This window comes from Hyperoodon ampullatus (genome assembly GCF_949752795.1).
Source record: "Hyperoodon ampullatus genome assembly, chromosome: 5".
NCBI classification, from domain to species: domain Eukaryota; kingdom Metazoa; phylum Chordata; class Mammalia; order Artiodactyla; family Ziphiidae; genus Hyperoodon; species Hyperoodon ampullatus.
The window spans coordinates 79,661,006-79,680,034 of NC_136918.1; the positions used below are offsets into that span (position 1 = coordinate 79,661,006).

The window sequence follows — 19,029 nt, forward strand, 5'->3', positions numbered from 1 at the left end:
CCACCAGTGGACAGGCACCAGCTCTTCCTTTCAGGAAGCCTGCACTAGCCTCTAGACCAGCCTCACCCACCAGAAGGCTGACACCAGATGCAAGAAAACTATCATCCCGCTGCCTGCAGACCCAGCCCACCCACAGCACAACAGACTCTATCCTGGGACCAGTTGGGCCCCAGTACTACCACCAGTAGGTCATACAAGCTTTGGGACACCTCAGATACCATACCCAAATGTGTCGGGAACTGCCCCCCCTAAATGATCTGAAACAAGCTCTGGGGTCCATGAGCCTTGCAGCCAGACTCTAGGTACCAGCTCTGCATGCCAGTAGACCAGCACTAACTTCAGCACCAGATTCATCCAACAGTTGGTGGTCAACAACCCCAGAGTCTCTGGTATCCTGGTTTCACCCACCCGTGAGCCAGCACTAGCCCTGGGGCCCTGTAGCGTTCTGCAACCAGCTGCCTCATGACCAGGCCCTGCTAAACACCAGCCAGCAGCATCCACACAAGGCAGGGCCTGGCAACCAACTGGACAAGAGGACAAACAAGCCTACCAGAGTGCCCACATAGTCAGCCCACCACAAGAGAAGGACCCACGCGGCCCTCTTAGGGGGAACCCATAGAGCATATACCTTGGGTGATGAGAGGGGAGTGCATTGCTGGGATGCATAGGGTGTCTTCTACAGAAGGTCACTTCTCCAAGGTCAAGAAATGTAACTAACACACCACATACATAAAAGTAAAAATAGCAACTTAGACAAAAATGAGATGGGAATGGAATATTTTCCAGATAAAGGAACAAGATAAAACCCCAGAAGAAGAACTAAGTGAAGTGGAGATAGGAGGCAATCTATCCAAGAAAGAGTCCAGAGTAACAATAATAAAGATGATCAAAGAACTCGAGAGTAGAATGAATGCACAGAGCAAGAAGTTAGAAGTTTTAACAGCGATCTAGAAAATATAAAGAACACCCAAACAGAGATAAAGAATACAATAACTAAAATGAAAAATACACTAGAAGGAATCAATAATAGACTAAATGATATAGAGGAATGGATCACTGAGCTGGAAGACAGAGTAGTGGAAAACACTGCTGCTGAACAGAAAAAAGAAAAAATAATTAAAAGAAATGAGAACAGTTTAAGAGACCTCTGGGACAACATCAAGCACATCAATTATTTGCATTATATGGGTCCCAGAAGGAAAAGAGAGAGAGAAAGGGGCTGAGAACATATTTGAAGACATAATAGCTGAAAACTTCCCTAACCTGGGGAAAAAAACAGTCACCTAAGTCCAGGAAGTACAGAGTCCTATACAGGATGAACCCAAAGAGGATCACACCAAGACATACTGTAATTAAAATGACAAAAATTAAAGATAAAGAGGGAATATTAAAAGCAGCAAGGGAAAAGTAACAAATAACATACAGGGGAACTCCCATAAGTATATCAGCTGATTGTTCAGGAGAAAATATGCAGGCCAGAAAGGAGTGGCATGATACATTTAAGGTGATGAAAGTAAAAAAAACTACAACAAAGAATACTCTACCCAGGAAGGATCTCATTCAGATTTGATGGAGAAATCAAAAGCTTTACAGACAAGCAAAAGCTAAAGGAGTTCAGCTCCACCAAACCAGCATTACAACAAATGTTAAAGGAACATTTCATCTTATCTAGGTGAAAAAGAAAAGGCCACAATTAGAAACAAGAAAATTACTAAATGAAAAAGCTCACCAGTAAAAGCAAACATACAGTAAAGGTAGGAAATCATTCACACACACAGTTAGTAGGGAGGTTAAAAGATGAAAGTAGTTAAATCACCTATATCCAAAATAAACAGTTAAGGGATATACAAAACAGTTAGATGTAAAATATGATATCAAAAACAGTAATCATGAGTGGAGGGGAGTACGAATGCAAGGTTTTTAAAATGCATTTGAAAGTAAGAGATCAGCAACTTAAAACAATCACGTGTATATATACATATATATATAGAGAGAGAGATTGCTATAGAAAAACTTCATGGTAACCACAAATCAAAAAGCAATGAAAGATATATACACAAAAAAGAAAAAAGAATCCAAATATAACACTAAAGATAGTCATCAAATCACAAGAAAAGAGAAAAGAAGAAGAAAGGGGGAATAAAGCTACAAAAACAAACCCAAAACAATTTACAGAATGGCAATAAGAACATAAAAATTGATAATTACCTTAAACATAAATGGACTAAATGCTCCAACCAAAAGACACAGGATGACAACGGAAATTAACACAACATTATAAATCAACTATACTTCAATAAAAAAAAAGGTCAGGGGCTTCCCTGGTGGCGCAGTGGTTGAGAGTCCGCCTGCCGATGCAGGGGACACGGGTTCATGCCCCAGTCCGGGAAGATCCCACATGCCGCAGAGCAGCTGGGCCCGTGTGCCATGGCCACTGAGCCTGCGCGTCCAGAACCTGTGCTTCACAGCGGGAGAGGCCACAATAGTGAGAGGCCCGCGTACCACAAAAAAAAAAAAAAAAAATCCAGATGGCTGAATGGTTACACAAACAAGACCCATACATATGCTGCTTATGAGAGACCCACTCCAGATCTAGAGACACATACAGAAAGTGAGGGGATGGAAATAAGTATTCTATACCTATGGTAATCTAAAGAATGCTGAAGTAGTAATACTTATGTACGATAAAATATATGCTACATAATGATCAAGGAATCAATCCAAGAAGAAGATATAACAATTGTAAATATATATGCAGCCAACATAGGAGCACCTCAAAATATAAGGCAAATATTAACAGATATTGATATAAAAGGAGAAACTGACAGTAACACAAATATAGTAGGGTACTTTAACTCCCCACTTACATCAATGGACAGATCATCCAGACAAGAAATTAGTAAGGAAACACAGGCCATAAATAACACACTAGACCAAATGAACTTAGATATTTACAGAGCATTCCATCCAAAAGCAGCAGAATACACATTCTTTTCAAGTGCACATGGAACATTCTCCAGGACAGATCACATGCTAGGCCACAAAACAACCTTCAGTAAATGTAAGAAAACTGAAATCATATCAAGCATCTTTTCCAATCACAATGTTATGAAGACTAGAAATCAACTACAAGAAAAAAAATGCAAAAAACACAAACACGTGGATGCTAAACAATATGCTACTAAACAAGCAGTGGATCATTGAATAAATCAAAGAGGAAATTAAAAAAATACCGAGAGACAAATGAAAATGAAAGTGTGATGATCCAAATCCTATGGGATGCAGCAAAAGCAGTTCTAACAGGGAAATTTATAGTGATACAGGTTTACCTCAGGCAACAAGAAAAATCTCAAATAAGCAACCTAAACTTATGCCTATAGCAACTGGAAAAAGAAGAACAAACAAAACCCAAATTTAGTAGAAGAAAAAAAAAATCGTAAAAAAAAAAAGAAATCATAAAGATCAGAGCAGAAATAAATGAAATGGAGACTAAAAAAACATAGAAAAGATCAATGAAACTAAAAGCTGGTTCTTTGAAAAGATAAACAAAATTGATAAATCCTTACCCAGACTCATCAGAAAAAAAGGTAGAGGGCCAACCCAAATCAATAAAACCAGAAACGAAAAAGGAGAAGTTATAACTGACACCACAGACATACCAGGTATCATAAGAGACTACTATGAACAACCATATGCCAATAAAATGGACAACCTAGGAGAAATGGACAAATTCTTAGAAAGGCACACTCTCCCAAGACTGAACCAGGAAGAAATAGAAAATATAAACAGACCAATGACCAGTAATGAAATTGAATCATTAATTAAAAATTCCCAACACACAAAAGTTCAGGACAAACTAACTTCACAAGTGAATTCTACCAAACATTTAGAGAAGAGTTAGTACATATCCTTCTCAAACTATTCCAAAAATTGCAGAGGAAGGAACACTTCTGAACTCATTCTATGAGGCCACCATCACCTTGATACCAAAACCAGACCAAGACATCACAAAAAAAGAAAATTACAGGCCAATATCCCTGATGAACATAGATGCAAAGATCCTCAACAGAATACTATCAAACTGAATCCAACAATACATTAAAAGAATCACACACCATGAAAAATGGGATTTATCCCAGGGATAAAAATTTTTCAATATCTGCAAATCAATCAATGTGATACACCACATCAACATATTGAAGAATAAAAACCATATGATCATCTCAATAGATGCAGAAAGCTTTTGATAAAATTTAACATCAATTTATTATAAAAACTCTCTAGAAAGAGGACACAGAGGAAACACACCTCAACATAATAAAGGCCATATTTGAGAAACCCACAGTTAATATCATAATCAATGGTAAAAAGCTGAAAGCATTTCCTCTAAGATAGGAACAAGAAAAGGATGCCCATTCTCGCCACTTTTATTCAACATAGTTGTGGAAGTCCTAGCCATAGCACTCATATAAGAAAAAGAAACAAAAGAATCCAAATTGGAAAGGAAGACATAAAAGTGTCCCTGTTTGCAGATGACATGATACTATACATAGAAAATTCAAAAGATGCCACCAAAAAAATTATCAGTGCTCATCAATGAATTCAGTAAAGTTGCAGGATGAAAAATCAATATACAGAAATTTGTTTCATTTCTGTACACTAACAATGGACTCTCAGAAAGAGAAATTAAGGAAATAATCCCATTTACCATGAAATCAAAAAGAGTAAAAAACCTAGGGATAAACCTACCTAGGGAGGCAAAAGACCACTATGCCAAAACCTGTAAGAATCTGATGAAAGAAACTGAAGAAGACACAAACAGATGGAAAGATATACTGTGTTCTTGGATTGGAAGAACGAATATTGTGAAAATGACCATAATACCCGAGGCAATCTACAGATTCAATGCAATCTCTATCAAATTACCAATGGCATTTTTCATAGAACTGGAACAAATAATTTTAAAATTTGAATGGAAATACAAAACACCCTGAATAGCCAAAGAAATCTTGAGAAAGAAAAATGGAGCTGGAGGAATCAGGCTCCCTGACTTCAGACTATACTACAAAGGTAAAGTAATTACAACAGTATGGTACTGTCACAAAAACAGACACACAGATCAGTGGAACACGACAGAGTCCAGAAATAAACTGATGCACTTATGGTCAGTTAATCTATGACAAGGAGGCAAGAATATACAATAAAGAAAAGACAGTCTCTTCAATAAGTGGTGCTGAGAAAACTGGACAGCCACATGTAAAAGAATGGAATTAGAACATTCTCTAACACCATATACAAAAATAATTTCAAAATGAATTAAAGACCTAAATTTAAGACCAGATACTATAAAACTCCTAGAAAAAAAAAAGAACACTCTGTGACATAAATTGCAGCACTTTTTTTTTTTTTGGATACAACTCCTAAAGTAAATAAAACAAAAAAATAAACAATTGTGACCTAATCAAACTTAAAAGCTTCTGCACAGCAAAGGAAATCATCAACAAAACAAAAAGACAAACTACTGAATGGGGAGAAAATATTTACAAATTACATGGCTGATAAGGGATTAAGAGCCAACATGTATAAGTACTTCATACAACTCAACATTGAAAAAACAAACAACCTGATTAAAAATTGGGCAGAAGAACTGAATAGACATTTATCCAAAGAAGACATACAGATGGCCAATAGGCACATGAAAAGTTCAACATCACTAATCATCAGGGAAATGCAACTCGAAACCACAATGAATTATCATCTCACACCTGTCAGAATGGCTATCATCAAAAAGAACACAAATAACAAATGTTGATGAGGATGTGGAAAAAAGGGGACCCTTGTATACTGTTGGCGGGAATATAAAGTGGTGTAGCCACTGTGGAGAACAGTATGGAGTTTTCTTAAAAAACTAAAAATAGAACTACCATATGACCCAGCAATTCCACTCCTGGGTATTTATCTGAAAAAAACAAAAACACTAATTTGACAAAGTACATGCACTCCAACATTCATATCCGCATAATTCACAATAGCCAAAATATGGAAGTGAACTACGTGTCCATCAACAGATGAATCAATAAAGAAGATGTGGTACACACACACACACACACACACACACATACACATACACACACAATGAAATACTACTCAGCTATAAAAAAAAATTAAATTTTGCCATTTGCAGCAACATGGATGGACTTGGAGGGCACTGTGCTAAGTGAAATAAGTCAGAGAAAGACAAATATTGTGTGATATCACTTATATGTGAAATCTAAACAATGCAATAAACTAGTGACTATAATAAGAAAGAAGCACTCTCACAGATACAGAGAACAAACTAGTGGTTTCCAGCAGGGAGAAGAGGATGAGGGGCACTATAGGGATAGGGGAGTGGGAGGCACAAACTATTGGCTATAAGATAGCTCAAGGATATACTGTACAACACAAGTAATACAGCCAATATTTTTAAATAATTGTAAATGGAAAATAACCTTTAAAAATTATATAACATTAAAAAATTTTTTAATAAAGTAAACTAAAAAAATAGCTGGGGGAAATCAAGATGGTAGAGTAGGAAGACATGGAGCTCACCTCCCACAACAAACACATCAAAATATATCTACAAATGGAACAGTACTCATGCAAAGATAACTGGAAGCTGGCAGAAGAACTCCTTTACAACCAAAGTTACCTGACAAATCTCCACATAACCAGGTAGGTTGGGGGAACAAAGGCTTTGGGTCAGGACCTCCATCCTTGGCAAGAATCTGTAAGGAAGAGAATGTCTGCATGGGCAGACCCTTACCCTAGGGAGCTAGCAAGTGGAGCCACAATCTGAGCATCCCAGCCCTGGGGTCCGGATGGAGTAGAAAACCCTCTTGCCTGCTGAGACAAACAGAAGGGCTAGAGAAGTCTAGACTCTAATGATGGCTTGCTAACAATTAGCGCAGAGACAGCCTTGTGTTGGCGGCTGCCACCTTGCTGCATTTCCCAATCCCAAGGGGCAAACACCCCAGCCCCGCTCACTCCACAACACAGCCTGGCACAAGATTTGGGCAAAGACACAGCCTAGGTATGCAGAGACAGCCCAGAAGGCCCGGGTGATATCTGGGTGGAGCCCTGGAGGCCACTGTAATTGCAGGCATGGAGCAGTACCACAGGAGTGCACTGCAGCTAAGCACTGAATCTTGGGTAGATAGGCCCTGGGAGAGGACTCATCCAGAAATTAAGAGACAGCGCTGATGGCCTTCGATGTGAGTTGGGTGGAGACAGCCATTGTCAGCAGGCTCAGGAGTATGCAGTGGTTCCTCTCCCAGTGAGAGCGCCCCAGCTCCACCCACTCCATACCACAACTTAGCTCTAGTTCTGGGAGAAGACTGCCACAGTAGCAGCCCAGATCTCAGGTGGCACATGAGCCACCTCAATTCCTGCCACCACAATGCACCAACCCTGAGACTCAGCCTACTCTAAATGACAACCTAGCACTAGATCTGGGATGTACACAACAGAGAAAAGGAAGCAACCTTGTGCTGCTTCTGGGCAGACGTCTACACAGGCAGCACATAGGTCTCTGTGACTGTATGTGCCTCACTTGCTTTCAGTGATCACCTCTTTGGGGCAGGGCAAATACTCAAGGGCAACAGAGCCTGACAGAACCCAAACCTTAGGGCTTCTACTCCAACTACTGGGAAGCAAACTCTGCCCCTTGTGGGGCAACCACAGGCACAGAGGAGAGAGGAAGCCCTACCTCACATCCTCCACAGGCTCTAGATACTATAACACCAACCACACCCTCTATCAAAAGGATAACAGCCAGCACACCTGGAGGAAAGATGGGGCCGGTGTCCATACTGAAACCAGCTCTCACACCAAGAACAGTGGACACACACAGTCTCCAAAGCAACAATCCCACATAAAAACACCCCTTCAAGACCGCAGTAGAAATATGTTTCCCCTAAATTCATAGAGACAGAGAAAGTTAAGTAAAATGAAAAGGCAGAAGAACTATTCCCAATTAAAACAAGAAAAATCCCCTGAAAAAACAAATAATGAAACAGATCTCACCAGTCTACTAGACCCTGAGCTCAAAAAGGTGGCAATAAAAATGCTGAGTGAGAAAGATTATTGATAGAAATGCAGATCACTGTAACAAGGAACTAGAAGTTATAAAGGTGAACCAATCAAAAATAGACAATTTGATTGCTGAGATTAAAAGCAATCTAGAAGCAATGAATAGCTGACTAAATGACACAGAAGAACAAATAAGTGATATGGAAGATAGAATAATGGAAATCACCCTATCATGCAGAAAGACAAATTTAAAAAGAAAGCAACATGTAAGATCTATGGGATAATATAAAACATGCCAACCATAATAGGGGTTCCAGAAAGAGAAGAGAGAGAGAAGGGGATCAAAAATGTATTTGAAAAAAGTATGGCTGATAATTTCCCAAACCTAAAGAAGGAAACAGATATCGGGTACAGGAAGCACAGAGGGTCCTGAACAAGATGACCCAAACAGATCCACACCAAGACATATCACAATTAAAACAGCTAAAGTTAAAGAGAGGATTCTAAAGGTAGCAAGAGAAAAACAAATAGTCAGTTACAAGGGAACCCCCAAAAGAATATCAGCTGATTTCTCTGAAGAAACTTTGCAGGCCAGAAGGGAGTGGCATGATAGATTCAAAGTCCTGAAAGGGAAAACCCTGCAACCTAGGATACTCTACCCAGCAAAATTATTATTTACAATAGAAGGAGAGAGAAAGAATTTCTCAGACAAGCAAAAACTAAAAGAATATAGCAGTACTAAAGCTACCCTAAAAGAAATATTGAATGGTCTTCTCTAAATGGAAAAGAAGCAAGAATCTATAGGAAAAGGAAAATCCCAACAGGAAAGGCAAATATATACTAAGGTTTGAAGATCACTTAAATAAGCCAGTACACAGATTAAAAAACAATCCAAAAAAATTATAAAAACAATTATAATTCCAACACATAATAAAAGGACAAGCATGAAGATGTAAAATATGACATCAAAATCCAAAAATGTGGGGAAGGGGGAAAAATGTAGATCTTTTACAACATGTTTGAACACGAATGACTATCAGTTTAAAGCAAGTAGATATAGTTATGGGTCAACATACTTGAACTCCACAGTAACCACAAATCAAAAATATACAACAGATTCACAGAAACCAAAGAGAAAGAAATGCAAGTATATTACAAAGAAAAATCATCAAACCATAAAAGGAAAAACAAAAAGAATAAACAAAGAAAAATTACAAAATCAACTTGAAAACAAGGAATAAAATGACAATAAATACATACCTATCAATAATTACTTTAAGTGTCCATGGAATAAATGCTCTGATCAAAACACATGGAGTGGCAGAGTTGATAAAAAATAAATAACACAAGAGCCTACCATATGCTGCCTACTAGAGATTCACTTCAGGGCTAAAGACAGAGACTGAAAGTGAGGGGATGGAAAACGATATTTCATGCAAATAGAAATGAGAAGAAAGAGATGGTAGCAATACTCATACCAGGCAAAATGGACTTTAAAACAACATCATAACAAAGACAAAGAAGGGAATTATATAATGATAACAGAATCAACATAAGAAGAGGATATTACACACATCAACATATAAGCACATAATACAGGCACACCTAAATATATAAAACAAATACTAAGAGACATAAAGGGAGAAATTTACAGGAATACAATAATAATAGGAGAAGTTAACAGCCCACTGACATCAATGGACAGATCATGCAGACAGAAAATCAATAAAGCAATACAGGTCCCAAATGACACAAGAGACCAGTTGGACTTAGTTTATATCTACAGGACACTACATCCAAAAAAAATAGAATACACATTATTTTCAAGTGTTTATGGAACACTCTCTAGGACAGAGCACATATTAGCTCACAAAACAAAGTCTCAACAAATTTAAGAGGACAGAAATTATTTCAAGCATCTTTTCTGACCACAACAGTATGAAACTAGAAATAAACAATACAAAGAAAAATGGAAAAATAAGAAACATATGGAGACGAAACAACATGCTACTAAAAAAACCGATGGGTCAATGATGAAATGAAAGAAGAAATCAGAAAACACCTCAAGACAAATAGCAATGAATACAGAACCTTACAAAATCTATGGGATTCAGCAAAAGCATTTCTAAGAGGGCAGTTCATACTGATACAGCTCTTCCTCAAGAAAAAACAGCCTAACTGACCACCTATAAAAGAATTAGAAAAAAAGAACAAAAAAAGCCTAAAGTTACCAGAAAGAAAGAAATAATAAAGACCAGAGAAGAAATAAAGATTTAAAAAATAACAGAGAAGAGCAATGAAACCAAGAGCTGTTTTTTTGAAAAATAAACAAAATTGACAATTCACTAGCCAAGGTCACAAAGAAGAAAAGAAAGAGGACCCAAATAAACAAAATAAGAAATGAAAGAGGAGAAATAATAACTGATAGCACAGAAATACAAACATCATAAGAAAATACTATGAACAACTATTATATGCCAAAAACTAGACAACTTAGAAAAAATGGACAAGTTCCTAGAAACATACAGCCTGCCAAAAGTGAGTCAAGAAGAAACAGATAATGTGAACAGACCAATCACTAGAAGTAAAATAGAATCTGTAATTTAAAAAAAAAAGAAATTCGGGACTTCCCTGGTGGTCGAGTGGCAAAGAATCCACCTTACAATGCAGGGGACAGGGGTTTGATCCCTGGTCAAGGAACTAAGATCCCACATGCCATGGGGCAACTAGGTCTGCATATCACAACTACTGAGCTCATGTACCTCAATGAGAGAGCCCACGTGCTGCAAACTACAGAGCCCACTCGCCCTGGAGCCTGCGCACCACAACTAGAGAGAGAAAACCCGCACGCCACAACTAGAGAGAAGCCCACATGCAGCAACAAGAGACAGGCCCATGCACCATGATGAAGAGCCCACATGCCTCAATGAAGGTCCCGAGTGCTGCAACTAAGACCCGATGCAACCAAAAATAAATAAATAAATAATGAACAAGTCTTAAAAAAAAAAATTCCCTGCAAATAGAAGTCCAGTACTGGACAGCTTCACTGGGGAAATCTACCAAACATACAAAGAAGAACTTATTCCTATCCTTTTCAAACTATTCCAAAAAATTTAAGAGAATGGAACACTCTCTAATTCATTCTATAAGGCCACCATCACCCTGATATCAAAACCAAACAAATACACTAAAAAAAAAAGAAAGAAAGAAAAGAAAAGAAAATTAGAGGCCAATATCTCTGATGAATATAGACGCGAAAATCCCCAACAAAATATTAGCAAATCAAATCCAACAATACATAAAAAGGATCAGACACCACGATCAAGTTTGTTTTATTCCAGGGTCATGAGGATTGTTCAATATTCACAAACCAATCAATGTGATATACCACATTAACAAAAGAAAAAATAAAAATCACATCATAATCTCAACAGACACATAAAAAGCATTTGGCAAAATTCAACATCCATTCATAATAAAAACTCTCATCAAAGTGGGTATAAGGAACATATCTCAACATAATAAAGGCCATTTACACCAAACACAGAGCCAATATAATATTCAACAGTGAAAGGGTGACAGACTTCCTGCTAAACTCAGGAGCAAGACAAGGATGTTCACTCTCACCACGTCTATTTAACACAGTATTGGAAGTCCTAACCTAACCACAGCAATAAGAAACTGGAAAGGAAGTGGTAAAACTGTCACTCTATGCAGATGACATGGTACTCTATGTAGAGAGCCCTAAAGTTTCCACACAGAAACTATTAGAACTAATAAAAGAAGTCAGCAAGGTAGCAGAATACAAGATTAATATACATAAATCTGTTGTATTTCTTTACATTAACAATGAAATGTCAGAAAGAGAAAGTAAAAGAAAAATCCTGTTTAAAATTGCATCAAAAATATAAAATACCTAGGGATAAACTTAACCAAGGAGGTGAAAGACCTTACACTGAAAACTATAAAACATTGATAAAGGAAACTAAAAGTGATTTTAAAAAGGGAAATATATTCCATGCTCTTGGATTGGAAGAATTAATATTGTTAAAAATGGCCATACTACCCAAAGCAAACTACAGATTTAATGCAATCTTTATCAAAATATCCATGACATTTTCACAGAACTAGATCAATCCTAAAATGTATATGGAACTACAAAAGGCCCAGAATTGCCAAAGTAATTCTGAGGAAAAAGTACAAAGCTGGAGGTATAACCCTTACAGACTTCAGAAAAAGCTACAGTCATCAAAACAGTGTGGTACTTGCACACACTAAAAAAGGCACATAGATCAATGGAACAGGACAGAGAGCCCAGAAATAAACCCACAACTTATGGTCAATTAATCTATGAGAAAGGAGGCAAGAATATACAATGGAGAAAAAAGAGTCTCTTCAGCAAGGGGTGCTTGGAAAGCTGGACAGCTACATATAAATCAATGAAATTTGAACACTTCCTCACACCAGATGCAAAAATAAACTCAAAATGGTTTAAAGACTCAAATACAAGACTTGACACCATAAAACTCCCAGAACAGAACATAGGCAAAATATTCTCTGATATAAATCGTAGCAATATTATCTTAGATCAGTCTCCCAAGGCAAAAGAAATCCAAGCAAAAATAAACAAATGGCACTTAATCAAACGTAAAAGCTTTTACAGAGTAAAGGAAACCATCAACAAAATAAAAAGACAACCTACAAAATGGGAGAAAATATTTGTAAATGATGCAACTGACAAGGGGTTAATATCCAATATATACAAGCAGCTCATATAACTCAATATCAAAAAAAAACCCAATCAAAACATGGGCAAAAACCTAAATAGACATTTTTCCAAAGAAGACATACAGATAGTTAACAGGCACATGAAAAGATGCTCAACATTGCTAATTATTAGAGAAATGCAAGTCAAAACCACAATGAGTTATCACCTCACACTAGTTAGAATGGTTATCATCAAAATGTCTACAAATAATATATGCTGAAGAGGATGTGGAGGAAAGGGAACCCTTGTATGTTGTTGGAAGGAATGTAAATTGATGCAGCCATTATGGAAAATAGTATGGAGGTTCTTCAAAAAACTAAAAATAGAGCTACCCATATGATCCAACAATCCCACTCCTGGGTATATATCCAGAAAAAAATGAAAACTCTAATTTGAAAAGATACATGCACTGCAATGTTCATAGCAGCACTATTTACAATAGCCGAGACATGGAAACAACCTAAATGTCCACCAACAGATGAATCGATAAAGAAGATGTGGTATATAAATACAATGGAATATTAAACAGCCATAAAAAAGAATGAAATATTCTCATTTGAAGCAACATGGATGGACCTAGAGAATATTATACTTAGTGAAGTACGTCAGACAGAGAAAGACAAATACTATGTGATATCACTTATATGTGGAATCTAAAAAATAATCTATATACAAAACAGAAACAGACTTATAAATATAAAAAACAAATTTATGGTTACCAAAGGGCAGGGAGGTGGGGAGGGACAAATTACATGTATTGGATTAACAGATATAAACTACTATACATAAAATAGATAAGCAACAAGGATTTACTGTATCAAACAGTGAATTATATTCAGTATCTTGTAATAACCTATGCTGGAATATAATCTGAAAAAAAAAAAAAACCTGAATCACTACACTGTACACCTGAAACTAACAAAACATTGTAAGTTAACTATACATCAATAAAAAAATACTTAAAGAGTATTCAAAGCAAAAATTGTAACATGTATTCAGATATAATACATGATAACTGTTGCATGAAGGACAATGGGCGAAGATAAATAAATATATGTGGTTGTGAAATTTCTACATTTTATGTAAAGTGTTACAATTAACCCTAATAGAATATGGAAAGTTAAGGAAGTACAATATATTGTAATCCCTAGAGCAACAGATTAAAAAGAATATGTGAAGATAAATTACCTATATGTAAATTCAAATGGAATCATAATAAAAACTTTCAAATAATCCAAAAGAAGGCAAAAAGGGGAGATAAAAGGAACAAAAAATGATAGGACCAACAAAAAAACAAATAATAAACTGGTATACCTAAATCCAATCCCATCAGTAATTATATTTAATATTAATGGACTAAACACTCCAACTAAGTTATGTAAGACTGAATAAAAAAGCAAGACCCAACTCTATGTTCTCTATAGGAGACATGATAGATACCTAACAATAAAACCTTAAAATAATGAAACAAAAAAGTACAGAATTAAAGTGAAAAGTAGACAATTCTATAATCATTAAATTTTAATACCGCTTTCTCAGAAATTGATTCCTAGTCAAACACCAGTTAAAGCACAGAATACCTGATAAACGATATCAGCCACATTTAGCTATTTGGTTTTTAGAGTATAAAAACAAAAATGAATAGAATTACAAGGAAAATATTCATAACAGATATTTTAACTTACTTCTCTTAAGAATTGAAAAATCAACCAACCAATAATAAAAAATAGTGAAGATTTCAACAGTACAAAGTAAAAATGAGAATTTCAAATTTGATTCAGATCATATGTGTGTGTGTGTGTGTGTGTATCTCACATCTATATAATGGATATTACTCAGCCATGTAAAAGAATGAAATTCTGCCATTTGCAACGACAGGGATGGCAGAATAGTACAGAGTACTATGCTAAGTTAAATAATTCAAAGAAAGACAAATACTCTATGTTATCACTTATACATGGAACCAAAAATAAAACAAAAACAAAACAGAAACAGACTCACAGATATAGAGAACAAACTAGTGGTTACCAGAGTAGAGAAGGAAGGGGGGAGGGGCAAATTAGGGGTATGAGATTAAGAGATACATATACATTTATTTTATATGTATAAAATAAATAAGCAATAAGGAATATTGTACAGCACAGGGAATTATAGCCATTATTTTGTAAAAACTTTAACTGGAGTGTAATCTATAAAAACATTGAAAAACTATGTTGTACACCTGAAACTGATATAAATAATATATCAACTGTACTTCTATATAAATAAATAAATAAATAAAGCATCTCTAGTAAGTTTTTAAATGTAAGGTAATCTCTAAGTAAACTGCTAAGGTAAATATTGCAACAGTTTAATCTTTTGCAGTGGAACATGCAACTGTGGTACAAAAAATGGCAAACCAACCCAAGTTGGAATAGTTCCATCTTTTGATTTATGGGTCACCCACTAAAAAAAATACCACTATTTTCTCAATGTGAAACTATAATAAACACTCAGAAACTATGAAATAGAATGTATTTGATTAACCTCTAGGTTTTGACCTCTTTATTCTTACAACCAACCAATGGTATGAGGTAAACACGAAACTCAGATCATCACCAATATTATGGAAAATAATATGGCCTCTGAATAAAAGATATTCATACATTTGAAATTTTTATTCTGCCTAGTTAGACAGATCCAACATAAATCCTAAATATCTCCTTTCAATGAGAAATATAATAAGATAAATACAACCTATGATAAAAACTATGTAGTCATAATTTAGTGGAATCAAATGGCAGAAATGGAAATAAATGGGAGAATTTAGAAAACAACAGACTCTAAAGCAGTATAGAAATTAGGTCCAAGAGTCAGATCTATAAAGTGCCATTCTCTCACTAGCTCCTTACCCCTTAAAATTCGTCAAATATCCTATATTATCTCCTCTGCTTCGGGTACATAAACCATCAGTTATTCAATTTTTGGTATCAAAATTGAATAGGTATCACTTACAATGTAGGAAAGTTGATAGATAGGAGGAAGGGAAGTAGAGAAACTTTGGGTCATAATGTAGGGGTATGAAGGAGGTATAAAGGGGCATTTAGAATCAGAAGCTATGTCCTATTACCTCTTTCTAGTGATAATGATACCAACTTTCCTACTTCAAGTAACGGCACTGAATCTCCAGAGTTGATTTCTTTTGAAAGCATACATCTTACCATGTGGAATTGTGGTCTGGAAAGGACGACTTGGGCTTTTCAGGTTCCATAAAGTCAAGCTACCATCTGAATGGCTGCACATGAATTGTTTGCCCTCATGATGCCAATCAATTGAATGAATAGCCTAATGAAATAACAATTAAAAACAAGCAGAGGAGGGAAAAAGTTGATATATCATTCTATATTCCAAAGGAAAAATATTTTAACACAGAATTATTATAGCAATAACACTTAAGAAACATATGTAATTTTTCTGACCTAGGTCATACTACCTTTGGTTTCAACCTTCTATAGGCTTATAAAAGGCTACAAAAATTCACCTCCTAAGATAAAGAAAAGTTAAGTAAATTTCATAGTATTGTTAGATCCCAGAACTTTTTGTTGTAAATCCTAGGTCCTCCCCGTACCCTTTAATGCTTCTTTGAAAATTATTACACAGAAGTAAAAGAAAGGTTATCAGAAGATAATCTCTGGTGAGGTAGAAGCCTAGTTCCACTTAAAATAGCCAACTTAAAAGGTAGTTTACATAAGAGTTGCAATTTGAGGGCTTACTACATGCCAGACCCCAGGGTAAGCAGTTTATGTACATTATCTCATTTAATCCTACAGAACAGATATTATGTTTTTCCAAATTACACGTGGTGAAATAGGCCTAGAAAGATTGAGATACTTGCTCAGGTTACACCACTCAAAGCCAGCATCTGACTACAAAACCCATATTTGGAATCACTGGACTATATTAACTCTAACATATACTATTTAAGTTGACTTAAAGCAAGAAGAGTTTAAAATTTTTGTATTTACAGATTCATTCTGTAGATGTGAATTAAATAAAATTTAAAAGTAATCATTACATTTTCCTAATTTGTTTTATTCCCAGTGGTTGCACAGTGTCTTGCATAAAGTAGGTACTCAAAAATCTGTTAAATGAATAAGTAATTAATGTTATTAAATATTTCCACACTCTTGGTATTCTTTCAAAATTAATAAAGTATATATGGAACATGGGTAATGTGCTAATAAGCAGAATGTGCTAGTAGGCATAAAAGTTGAACAGATAGGGCTTCCCTGGTGGCACAGTGGTTGGGAGTCCACCTGCCGATGCAGAGGACACAGGTTCGTGCCCCGGTCCGGGAAGATCCCCCATGCCGTGGAGCGGCTGCCCGTGAGCCATGGCTGCTGAGCCTGTGCGTCCGGAGCCTGTGCTCCGCAACGGGAGAGGCCACAACAGTGAGAGGCCCGCTTACCGCAAAAAGAAAAAAAAGTTGAACAGATGTATATACAGCATGATCCTTTCCTTAAAAGAACTTAAACAACTGCGAGATAGGAAACATTTATACCAATATTAATAATACTTATTGTTTGGAACTTTTAACATTTAGTTTTTTAATCTATATTTATAAAACTAAGTTATGTATATATTTATTTTATACCAAACCTATACATATATACACACACACACACATATTTCCAAACAATAAGTATTGTTAGAGTTACAAATAAATGATGACTAGAACAATCATTAGACATATCAGAAATGAAATAGTATATGAGTGGACCTCAAGATAAGTAAGATTTGATTAATTGCAAAAGATACCATGACACACTGGACTTATGTCTTCTCTCACCCTGGTCTGTATTACTGGGCAGAGAAGACTTCTTTATTGCCAGGGTTCAGTAGAGGCAGTGAGAGGGAAAAAACGCTCTTCTTTGTCTTCTCCTCTGCGTATTTCTTCTCATTTTTTATGTGACTAAAGGGAAATGTCACTTCTTGCCTCCTCTACATGTTAACCTGGATGAACCTCAGTCAATTTAAAGTTCTCTCAGACTACTTTGCTATGAATGGTAGGCGCAGAGCCCCAGTCCTAACCTTTCTTTCTATCCCACTGAATTTCTGTCTACTGGAGAAGACAGATATAAAAATGATACATATAACATAAAACCAAGATCAGTACTATAAAAGAAGTATACTTATTGTACAAAAGAGTAGGCATGTAAAACCAACTTGTTATTAAAGAATAGGATGTCAACTAGTCCATCATTGAAGAGACTGAAGAGCTGGAATTTGAACTGACTTAATGGGTAAATATTCAATTTCTATTTATTTGATTATACCCCACTCTTTTCTTTAAAAAGGACCTTAAGCGCTTGCTGAAAAACCAAATATAATGCAAAATAAACTCAGTGGCTGACTGAATTTCTTGTAAACAAAAAAGACAAAGGAAACCCAAAAAGCTAGGTAACAATCTGAAAAAAGGAAAAACAGCAGTTAGTAAGGAATTAAAAGGTTATCCTCATGTCAGACTCTGAGAGATTTCTCTGTGAAAGATTATTTAAGAAATATTGATGTAATGAAACAAAAATTTCACAGCTAATGTGGAAGTAAAATTCATATGGTTATTTCTGAAAATGATCTTGGATTTCCAAAACAAAACTCTGAATTTATCAGTGGTTATTTATCAAGTGGCTAGTTAGTCCAAATAGCTTTACAATAGCTAAATAATTAATAGAATTTTGATATGCATAAGAGGAAAGAATGGAGTTCATAATAAGGTATTAGCAGAAGCAAAGGCCTGGAGGTAGGAAGTAAATGGTATGTTTAGGAGATAGTGAGTAATATGTCTGAAGTGTGAGAAGTGTGTAGAAGGATGCAGTAAATTAAATTCAAGGGAAAAAGCACCAGGGCCTTAAACCTCCTATCAAGGAATAAGACTTTATACTGTTGACAATTGGGAGCCATTCAAAGGTTTTGAGGTAGAGAATTACCTGATCTGCTATGTCTTAAAATGATAATCTTGTTAGTGAAAGATATATTGAAAAGGTAAGATATCTGAGGAAATGTGATTAGTTAAAAGGCTATTATAAGTCTTCCAGGCAAAAGATAACATCCTCAACTAGGACACTGAATGTGGGAATGAAAAAAGAGAAGAAATAAATGAGAGACAATATAAAAATTGGATCAAGAAGACAAAAGTGATTGCATATGATACA

General features: G+C 35.8%; 1 protein-coding gene across 4 annotated transcripts in view; it reads right to left on the bottom strand.

Moving 5' to 3' along the window:
• Window positions 1–19,029, bottom strand: part of STXBP5L (syntaxin binding protein 5L) — a gene marked incomplete at its 5' end in the record, with an annotated part of 378,190 nt that overhangs the window by 202,626 nt on the left and 156,535 nt on the right. For all 4 annotated transcript variants that reach the window (XM_079705005.1, XM_079705003.1, XM_079705004.1 and 1 more), the window contains one exon: window positions 16,039–16,162. In XM_079705005.1, the coding sequence (XP_079561131.1) occupies window positions 16,039–16,162 (124 nt within the window). The remainder of the gene's footprint in view (window positions 1–16,038; window positions 16,163–19,029) is intronic.